At 43.5% G+C, this 11,479-nt stretch overlaps 1 protein-coding gene across 2 annotated transcripts in view; it reads left to right on the forward strand.

The window, feature by feature from the left end:
* Positions 1 to 6,825, forward strand: part of NPR2 (natriuretic peptide receptor 2) — a 266,856-nt gene extending 260,031 nt beyond the window's left edge. For both annotated transcript variants that reach the window (XM_063453527.1, XM_063453528.1), the window contains exons 20-22: positions 443 to 541; positions 5,398 to 5,489; positions 5,662 to 6,825. In XM_063453527.1, coding sequence (XP_063309597.1) covers positions 443 to 541; positions 5,398 to 5,489; positions 5,662 to 5,724 — 254 coding nt within the window. In that variant the 3' untranslated portion in view covers positions 5,725 to 6,825. The remainder of the gene's footprint in view (positions 1 to 442; positions 542 to 5,397; positions 5,490 to 5,661) is intronic.
* The last annotated feature ends 4,654 nt before the right edge of the window (positions 6,826 to 11,479 follow it).

Consider the following 11,479-nt stretch of genomic DNA (forward strand, 5'->3'; position numbering starts at 1 on the left):
CTGTCTATGTGATATCCATGGTATCTCTGTCTATGTCATATCCCTGGTATCCTGTCTATGTCATATCCCTGGTATCTCTGTCTATGTGATATCCTTGGTATCTCTGTCTATGTGATATCCCTGGTATCTTGGTATATGTGATATCCCTGGTATCTTGGTATATGTGATATCCCTGGTATCTTGTAACCATGTGATATGTGATATGTGTCCCAGAGAACATGGTGGGTCTGGCAACGCTAACTATAAGCACCAAAACACCTCCCTGGCTGGAGTACCGTAATATATATATATATATATATATATATATAATTACTATTAAAGTGCAGATATATGTGTATGGTAGTATCTGCGTCGCTTTGTACCTGTGTTTGTTTCTGTTTTATAATATCGTTGAAATGATAGATTCGTTCAGTTTTTTACTCATTCCTTTTTTGTGTCTCAGGTCCAGTGTGCGCTGGAGTAGTTGGCTTGAAAATGCCACGGTACTGCCTGTTTGGCGACACGGTGAACACCGCATCACGAATGGAGTCTAATGGTGAAGGTAATTTCAGAAAAGATTTCTCAACCTGCGCACAGTGACATCATTCCTACATGTAGAAAACCACACACAGCAGACGTCTCACTGACCCTGTCTTTGTGATATCCCTGGTATCTCTGTCTATGTGATATCCCTGGTATCTCTGTCTATGTGATATCCCTGGTATCTCTGTCTATGTGATATCCCTGGTATCTCTGTCTATGTGATATCTCTGGTATCTCTGTCTATGTGATATCTCTGGTATCTCTGTCTTTGTGATATCCCTGGTATCTCTGTCTATGTGATATCCCTGGTGTCTCTGTCTATGTGATATCCGTGGTGTCTCTGTCTATGTGATATCTCTGGTATCGCTGTCTATGTGATATCTCTGGTATCTCTGTCTATGTGATATCCCTGGTATCTCTGTCTTTGTGATATCCCTGGTATCTCTGTCTATGTGATAGCCCTGGTATCTCTGTCTTTGTGATATCCCTGGTATCTCTGTCTATGTGATAGCCCTGGTATCTCTGTCTATGTGATATCCCTGGTGTCTCTGTCTATGTGATATCCCTGGTATCTCTGTCTTTGTGATATCCCTGGTATCTCTGTCTATGTGATATCCCTGGTATCTCTGTCTATGTGATATCCCTGGTGTCTCTGTCTATGTGATATCCCTGGTATCTCTGTCTATGTGATATCCCTGGTGTCTCTGTCTATGTGATATCCGTGGTGTCTCTGTCTATGTGATATCCCTGGTGTCTCTGTCTATGTGATATCCGTGGTATCTCTGTCTATGTGATATCCCTGGTATCTCTGTCTATGTGATATCCCTGGTATCTCTGTCTATGTGATATCCCTGGTATCGCTGTCTATGTGATATCCCTGGTATCTCTGCCTATGTGATATCCTTGGTATCTCTGTCTATGTGATATCTCTGGTATCTCTGTCTATGTGATATCCCTGGTATCTCTGTCTTTGTGATATCCCTGGTATCTCTGTCTATGTGATATCTCTGGTATCTCTGTCTATGTGATATCCCTGGTATCTCTGTCTATGTGATATCCCTGGTATCTCTGTCTTTGTGATATCCCTGGTATCTCTGTCTATGTGATATCTCTGGTATCTCTGTCTATGTGATATCTCTGGTATCTCTGTCTTTGTGATATCCCTGGTATCTCTGTCTATGTGATATCCCTGGTATCTCTGTCTATGTGATATCCCTGGTATCACTGTTTATGTGATATCCCTGGTATCTCTGTCTATGTAATATCATTGGTATCTCTCTCTGTGATATCCCTGGTATCTCACTCTATGTGATATCTCTGTTTATGTGATATCCCTGGTATCTCTGTCTATGTGATATCCCTGGTATCTCTGTCTATGTGATATCCCTGGTATCTCTGTCTATGTGATATCCCTGGTATCTCTGTCTTTGTGAGATCCCTGGTATCTCTGTCTATGTGATATCCCTGGTATATCTTTCTATGTGATATCCCTGGTATCTCTGTCTATGTGATATCCCTGGTATCTCTGTCTATGTGATATCCCTGGTATATCTTTCTATGTGATATCCCTGGTATCTCTGTCTATGTGATATCCCTGGTATCTCTGTCTATGTGATATCCCTGGTATCTCTGTCTATGTGATATCCCTGGTATCTCTGTCTTTGTGATATCCCTGGTATCTCTGTCTATGTGATATCTCTGGTATCTCTGTCTATGTGATATCTCTGGTATCTCTGTCTTTGTGATATCCCTGGTATCTCTGTCTATGTGATATCCCTGGTATCTCTGTCTATGTGATATCCCTGGTATCACTGTTTATGTGATATCCCTGGTATCTCTGTCTATGTGATATCATTGGTATCTCTCTATGTGATATCCCTGGTATCTCACTCTATGTGATATCTCTGTTTATGTGATATCCCTGGTATCTCTGTCCATGTGATATCCCTGGTATCTTGGTATATGTGATATCCCTGGTATCACTGTCTATGTGATATCATTGGTATCTCTCTCTATGTGATATCCCTGGTATCTCTCTCTATGTGATATCTCTGGTATCTCTGTTTATTTGATATCCCTGGTATCTCTGTCTACAGGGAGTGCAAAATTATTAGGCAAATTAGTATTTTGACCACATCATCCTCTTTATGCATGTTGTCTTACTCCAAGCTGTATAGGCTCGAAAGCCTACTACCAATTAAGCATATTAGGTGATGTGCATCTCTGTAATGAGAAGGGGTGTGGTCTAATGACATCAACACCCTATATCAGGTGTGCATAATTATTAGGCAACTTCCTTTCCTTTGGCAAAAATGGGTCAAAAGAAGGACTTGACAGGCTCAGAAAAGTCAAAAATAGTGAGATATCTTGCAGAGGGATGCAGCACTCTTAAAATTGCAAAGCTTCTGAAGCGTGATCATCGAACAACCAAGCGTTTCATTCAAAATAGTCAACAGGGTCGCAAGAAGCATGTGGAAAAACCAAGGCGCAAAATAACTGCCCATGAACTGAGAAAAGTCAAGCGTGCAGCTTCCAAGATGCCACTTGCCACCAGTTTGGCCATATTTCAGAGCTGCAACATCACTGGAGTGCCCAAAAGCACAAGGTGTGCAATACTCAGAGACATGGCCAAGGTAAGAAAGGCTGAAAGACGACCACCACTGATCAAGACACACAAGCTGAAACGTCAAGACTGGGCCAAGAAATATCTCAAGACTGATTTTTCTAAGGTTTTATGGACTGATGAAATGAGAGTGAGTCTTGATGGGCCAGATGGATGGGCCCGTGGCTGGATTGGTAAAGGGCAGAGAGCTCCAGTCCGACTCAGACGCCAGCAAGGTGGAGGTGGAGTACTGGTTTGGGCTGGTATCATCAAAGATGAGCTTGTGGGGCCTTTTCGGGTTGAGGATGGAGTCAAGCTCAACTCCCAGTCCTACTGCCAGTTTCTGGAAGACACCTTCTTCAAGCAGTGGTACAGGAAGAAGTCTGCATCCTTCAAGAAAAACATGATTTTCATGCAGGACAATGCTCCATCACACGCGTCCAAGTACTCCACAGCGTGGCTGGCAAGAAAGGGTATAAAAGAAGAAAATCTAATGACATGGCCTCCTTGTTCACCTGATCTGAACCCCATTGAGAAACTGTGGTCCATCATCAAATGTGAGATTTACAAGGAGGGAAAACAGTACACCTCTCTGAACAGTGTCTGGGAGGCTGTGGGTGCTTCTGCACGCAATGTTGATGGTGAACAGATCAAAACACTGACAGAATCCATGGATGGCAGGCTTTTGAGTGTCCTTGCAAAGAAAGGTGGCTATATTGGTCACTGATTTGTTTTTGTTTTGTTTTTGAATGTCAGAAATGTATATTTGTGAATGTTGAGATGTTATATTGGTTTCACTGGTAAAAATAAATAATTGAAATGGGTATATATTTGTTTTTTGTTAAGTTGCCTAATAATTATGCACAGTAATAGTCACCTGCACACACAGCAATCCCCCTAAATAGCTAAAACTAAAAACAAACTAAAAACTACTTCCAAAAATATTCAGCTTTGATATTAATGAGTTTTTTGGGTTCATTGAGAACATGGTTGTTGTTCAATAATAAAATTAATCCTCAAAAATACAACTTGCCTAATAATTCTGCACTCCCTGTATGTGATATCCCTTGTATCTCTGCCTATGTGATATCTCTGGTATCTCTGTCTATGTGATATCCCTGGTATCACTGTCTATGTGATATCCCTGGTATCTCTGTCTATGTGATATCCATGGTATCTCTGTCTATGTGATATCCCTGGTATCTCTGTCTATGTGATATCCCTGGTATCACTGTCTATGTGATATCCCTGGTATCTCTGTCTATGTGATATCCCTCGTATCTCTGTCTATGTGATATCCCTGGTATCTCTGTCTATGTGATATCCCTGGTATCTCTGTCTATGTGATATCCCTGGTATCTCTGTCTATGTGATATCCCTGGTATCTCTGTCTATGTGATATCCCTGGTATCTCTGTCTATGTGATATCCCTGGTATCTCTGTCTATGTGATATCCCTGGTATCTCTGTCTATGTGATATCCCTGGTATCTCTGTCTATGTGATATCCCTGGTATCTCTGTCTATGTGATATCCCTGGTATCTCTGTCTATGTGATATCCCTGGTATCTCTGTCTATGTGATATCCCTGGTATCTCTGTCTATGTCATATCCCTGGTATCTCTGTCTATGTCTATGTGATATCTCTGGTATCTCTGTCTATGTCTATGTGATATCTCTGGTATCTCTGTCTATGTCTATGTGATATCTCTGGTATCTCTGTCTATGTCTATGTGATATCTCTGGTATCTCTGTCTATGTCTATGTGATATCTCTGGTATCTCTGTCTATGTGATATCTCTGGTATCTCTGTCTATGTGATATCCCTGCTATCTCTGTCTATGTGATATCCCTGCTATCTCTGTCTATGTGATATCCCTGACTATGTGATATAGCCAGGGATATCGCATATCCAAAGATATCACGTAGCCAGATATATCACTTAGCCAGGGATGTTATATCCCTGGCTATGCGATATCTCTGAATATGTTATACCTTAGTGACATTACATAGCTAGGGATATCACATGGCCAGCGATATATTTGGTAGAGGTTTAGCCTGGGATATATGTTCAATAGTGAATGCAATGTATTAAAAAAAAGAGCATGAATGATTCATTGGTCAGTCAGACCAACATGTAGACATCTACATAGGTTTCATAAAAACAGATCCGAGGATGGAAGGCAAAATGTGCAGAGATGAGAATTTTGTTAGGTATTTTTACTATGTTTTGTTCTCTTCATGGCTATATTTTAATTTACTGCGTTTTCTCCAGCCCTCCGGATCCATATATCTTCTGCCACCAAAGAAGTCCTGGATGAATTTGGCTGCTTCCTCCTGGAGCTTCGAGGAGACATTGAAATGAAGGTATTTGCAGGAGGTTAGGGGTCATTCTATGGAAACGTGAAGTAAACCCTATGAGAACTAATCATATTTAGCTATGTTTCATATTTAAACATGTTTTTTAAAATTTTATTTACTACCGTAGAGCAGGGTTTAGGTTTCTTTCTGTGGTCTTATGATGATTTTTGTCATTTAGGGTAAAGGGAAGATGAGGACTTTTTGGCTACTTGGAGAACGCTCTGAGGACGATGTGATCTGAAGTGCCTCTAACCCTGTCCAGCTCTGAATCACACCAACTGTGGCTTGAGCTGCTCAATAGACTGATCTGGGTGTCGGGATGCACCCCAGCCTAGCCACAGCCTGGCACTTCTGGGAAAACATCGATTACCTGGCTGGGTGGAGCACCCAAAATCTCTCTCATATTTCCTATGTACCCCGTCCTTGGGAATGCGTGAGTTTAAAAGAGACCAGAATTATACACCAGCCTGTTGGCCAAGAGGTAACCTCTCCAATGGTCATGAAATCACCAGAAATGTCACAATCTAGGACATGCACCTAACACAACTTTGCAGAAGGCAGCATCAGACCCAGAAATTTCACCACTTTCTGTACCACAGAAGCCACCATTACAACATCCACCTCAGACTTGAAGCAGTAAGAACTGTACTATAAGGACAATCATCTTGTCCGAGAAATGGTACATGGCAATATGTACATGTCACTTTCTTACTTTATCCTTTGATGGGGCACCTGTACTGGGTCATGGTAAAAGGTACTTTAAAGAATAGTTTTTTGCTAAATGCACCACAGCGATATCAATTTCTGCTCTCAATGTCAAAACACAAGGTGTACCCAGCATCATCACCAACACCACACCTTCTTCACAGATGCCATCCAGTCTCTTCACTTTTTGGAATTTTCTGCTGTGTTGTCCATCTGTCTGTCGCAGGAAGATTTCGCACATGTCCTGGGTCACTCTTTATCTAACATGAGCAGTGCAGGTCCACACTGGGGGGTGGGGGGTGGTGGACCTGGCTGCTAATCTAGGATAATGCTATCTGTTGTGTGAATTCACAAGCATCAACTCTAATGGAATCTGAAGATGATACAGTTGTCAGAGACTATTAAAGGTCCTGCAAGCACTGCTCTTTCAAGAAAATGTAGTTAGAACGCGGGCCTTTAACTGGTGGGGGTGGGGGGATAGAAAGATCCGGTTAATAAAGGTGAAGGAAATTCTCACTGGATCATGTAATAAAAATGCCATATTTCTAGTAAGACCTCAATAAAGGTTTAAGGGACTGGGAAATACCTAGAAAAGCCCAGATTAGGACCTTGCAATAAAGGCAATTTATTCTCTCAACCAGCGACTGAGAAAAGTAATGTTTGTGAAAAAAATGTGATGAGAATCCTGTAAGTAAACAGTAATTTCTATATCAGTACAGAGTATCAGCCACTCAACTCCAACCTGCCTGAGAATCTGCCCATTCATCCCACTCATTATGAGAATCTGCCCATGCACTCTGTGAATCTGCCCGTTCACATTGAGAATCTACCCATTCAATCTGAGAATCTGCCCACGTACCCGGAGAATCTGCCCATTCATCCCACTCACTATGAGAATCTGCCCATTCACAATGAGAATCGACCCATTCATTCTGAGAATCTGCCCACTCACACTAAGAATATGTCCAATCACATTAAGAATCTGTCCATTCACTTTGAGAATCTGCCCACTCACCCTGAGTATAGTATTGTCACGATACCGCGGGTTTCTGTCAGCATGACCGCACTGAAAACCAGCGGTCACACCGACAGAAATAACAGACACTCATCTTACACGTGGCCATCCTCCTTCCATCTCGGTTCCCGGCGTGTGGGGCGTAAACAGAGACGCCGGCCGGTGCAGTTCCATTTCTAATAAAGAAATAACCCTTGCCCATATTAAAAACGACACTTTTATGTGCGTGCGGCGTCGCGTCATGGACGTGCACGCACGTTTTGGGGTCAGAGGTCCCATATAGCCAATTACAACTCTAGAAGGGTTATTTTAACCCAAATTACCTTTTGATCAGTGCCCTGTTGTGGTTTCCCTTAGTTGGTTATCCGAGAGCGCGTTCCTGATCGTTTATTTCTGGTTATTGACTTTTGCTTCATTTTGACTTCCCTGCATTATGGTATCTTTGACTTTTGGCTTTCCCTCATCGTTGTGTCTCTTTCTGAGTCCCTGACCCCGTCAAGTATCCTGACTATGCTATGGTACGTTAAGTCCGGCCATTCTAAGGCCCGGTAAGACGTTACCTTTAGTCCTAGATTTAATATAATTCTGCGCGCTGGATCAACTAGTAATCCTGACTAGTATAACATTGTACACCATATAGTATGGTATACTATAACATTATATACCATATAGCTCGCAGGAGGACAGGAAAATCTAGCCTGCAGCCAGAGGAGATGCAGGCTAAAGTGAACGTGCCACCACTGGACCACCAGGGCTTGCCGCATTATGTCCCCCCTGCCTGGTCAAAGGTAAGAAGAAGGGAGGGGGAGATTTTCTCATATCTCACCCACCCACACACAACATAGATCCTCTGCACCCTATGCACACACTGCCCCCTCACACACACACACACACGCACACACTGCCCGTCTTACACACATACATGCACCCACTGTACCGCTCACACACTGAAAATAGAAAAAAGGGGGGGTGGGGAATAGAAAAAAGGAGGAGACCTTTGTTTGTTCCTTAAGAAAATCGAACCAGATATCAAATATTTTGTAAAGGTAATTTCAATAAACTGTATTGTTTTCACATTTAACTTTAAAAAGTGAAAAACATAATAAACACGCATAAAGTAGAAATAAGATAAATTGAAGTACATATATTATTTAAAAAATCCTCCTTTCTAAAAGATTTGTCGCAGTTGCGCTAAATAATCGAGTTACTGCAGAACCAGTGGGGGTAAAGAATTAACAAAGATACAAAAGTGGGCAGTAAGTATTAAAAGGTTGACTACCCCTGCTTTACATAGACACCAACACTACACTCAAATATATTCCCATTCACTTACAGAGAGATAACTAGAAACCGCAGGGGGGGCTGAAAATTTCCCTGAGCCCCCTGCCTTATGGGTCTCATCCACCAAAGCTCCTCCATGTATCTAGTTCCCCCCAGCAGCTCCTCCATGTGTCTCATTCCACCCCCAGCCCCTCCATTTGTCTAATTTCTTCCGCCCTGTCCCTCCATTTGTCTCATTCCACCCCCAGCCCCTCCAAGAGCATCATTCTCCCCAGCCCCTCCATGCAGCTCATTCCTCCCACCAGACCCTCCATGTGTCTCATTCCTTCCCCCAGTCCCTCCATGTGTCTCATTTCTCCCCCCAGCCCCTCCATGTGTCTCATTTCTCCCCCCAGCCCCTCCATGTGTCTCATTCCATGTCCAGCCCCTCCAAGAGCATCATTCTCCCCCACCCCCTCTATGTGTCTCAACGCCCCCCTGACTCCTCCATGTGGCTCATTGCCCCCAGCAGCTCATCCATGTGAGCTTTTCCTTGTCTTAGCCCAGCCATGGGTCTCATCCCCCCCATCCCCTCCATGTATCTAATTCCCCACAGCAGCTCCTTTATGTGTGTCTTTCCTCCTCTCAGGCCAGCCTTGTGTCTAGTTCTCACCCAGTCCCTCCATGTGTCTCATTCCTGCCCCAAGCCCCTCCATATGTCTCATTCTCCCCCAGCACCTCCATGCATCTCATTCCTGCCCCCAGCCCCTCCAGTGTGTCTCATTCCTGCCCCCGGCCCCTTCATGTATCTCATCCTCCAAGTCCCTCCATGTGTCTCATTCTCCCCCAGCCCCTCCATGTGTCTCATTCCTCCCCCGCATCCCCTCCATGCATCTCATTCCTCCCACCAGCATCTCATTCCTCCCATGCATCTCATTCCTCCCACCAGCCCCTCCATGCATCTCATTCCACCCCCAGCCCCTCCAAGAGCGTCATTCTCCCCCAGCCCCCATGTGTCTCAATGCCCCCCTGGCTCCTCCATGTGTCTCATTGCCCCCAGAAGCTCCTCCATGTGTGTTTTTCCTCATCCTAGCCCCTTGTCTTAGCCCAGCCATCTGTCTCATCCCCCCATCTCCTCCATGTATCTAATTCCCCCCACCAGCTCCTTTATGTGTGTCTTTCCTCCTCCCAGGCGAGTCATGTGTCTAATTCTCCCCCAGCACTTCCATGCATCTCATTCCTGCCCCCAGCCCCTCCATGTGTCTAATCCCCCCAAGTCTCCTCCATGTGTCTCATTGCCCCAACAGCTCCTCAATGTGTGCTTTTTCTCACAGCCCCTCATCCAGCCCAGCCATGTGTCTCATTCCTCCCCCCAGCCCCACCATGTGTCTCATACCCCCAGCCCCTCCATACGATTAATTCCTCCTCCCCAGCCACTCCATACTTCTTATTCCTCCCCTCATGCTTCTCATTCTTCTCCCCAGCCCCTCCATGTGTCTCATTCCTTCACCCAGCCCCTCATCCCTACCCAACCATGTGTATCATCCAACCCCACCATGTGTTTCATTCCTTCCCCCATCCCTTCCATGTGTTTCCCCCAACCCCTTATCCCAGACCAACCAAGTGAATCATTGCCCCCCCCCCCCAGCCCCTCCATATGTCTCATACCTCCCCCCTGCTGGATAGTGATGGGGATTCCTATATTGGTCAGGTACTTTGTCATAGTAAAGGAAGAGACTATATTTAAAAGAAGAAAAACTACCACAACAAGAGGACATAGTCTTAAATTAGAGGGGCAAAGGTTTAAAAATAATATCCGTAAGTATTACTTTACTGAGAGGGTAGTGGATGTATGGAATAGCCTTCCAGCTGAAGTGGTAGAAGTTAACACACTGAAGGAGTTTAAGCATGCGTGGGATAGGCATAAGCTATCCTAACTATAAGATAAGGCCAGGGACTAATGAAAGTATTTAGAAAATTGGGCAGACTAGATGGGCCGAATGGTTCTTATCTGCCGTCACATTCTATGTTTCTATCACTACACAGCGCTAGGGGACAATGGAGTGCAATCTACTGCTAGAACAGTGAAAGTCAATGTCCCAGCACACTGTGTGTGACAACACTGATATCTATACCAGCAAAGCACACACCAAACAAACACCTGTTATGCTGTTCTAATTTTTATAGAAAGAGCTTAGCAGTGAAGGGGTTAAGGCCATGACTCCCAGCCCATGGAATTCACAAGTTAAAGATTCTCACTTTAATGCTTTGTTTGCTGTTCCGTCTCAACGTTTTGTCCAGATTACAGCTGTGTTTGAGATATGCCATAAACTTACAGTGAGAAACACCACAACCACAACAGGCCAAGGATGGTTTAGCAGAACCTTTTCCAAAGGAAGATCGGCCTAATTATACCCTAAATGGGATTGTGGTAGGATTAATGGTACTATGAGAATAATCGTAGACAATAGATTGAGTAACGATATGTCAGTCAGCGGTCACAAACACCAGTAACTAATTGACATCATATAAAAGAATGTTATTAAACAACAAGAAGATAACCACATTCTGCCTCTTTATAAATCAACAGAAGCCAAACCCTTTTTAATCAGGTTTGAATAATAGAATTGAAATGGAAAAGTGCAGATGCAGGCAAAAAAAAATTAATAAGAGGAATGGAAGATTTTAATTAGGATATAAAGTGGAAAAATGACAGCACGTTACATACAGAGCCCTCTGCTAACCTGTTCATTAAAGGGATTTTCTATGTAATATTTAATATATATTATTTATTTTTTTAATGCATAATATAGGTATCGCATAAGAAGAAAAATAAATATTGGCAAAAATTAAATTGAAAAAGTTTTAGACCCGGATGAGATTGTCCACTCAGTTAATACTGACCATATCCCGTAATTCTCTGTCCAGCAGGGATTATGGGATTGGTTGATTGGACCTGCTCGATAAACTGATAGCACAGTTCCCGGACTCTCGGGAGAGCCCACATGCCCACAGT

This window comes from Pelobates fuscus, chromosome 5 (genome assembly GCF_036172605.1).
Source record: "Pelobates fuscus isolate aPelFus1 chromosome 5, aPelFus1.pri, whole genome shotgun sequence".
Taxonomy (NCBI): Eukaryota; Metazoa; Chordata; class Amphibia; order Anura; family Pelobatidae; genus Pelobates; species Pelobates fuscus.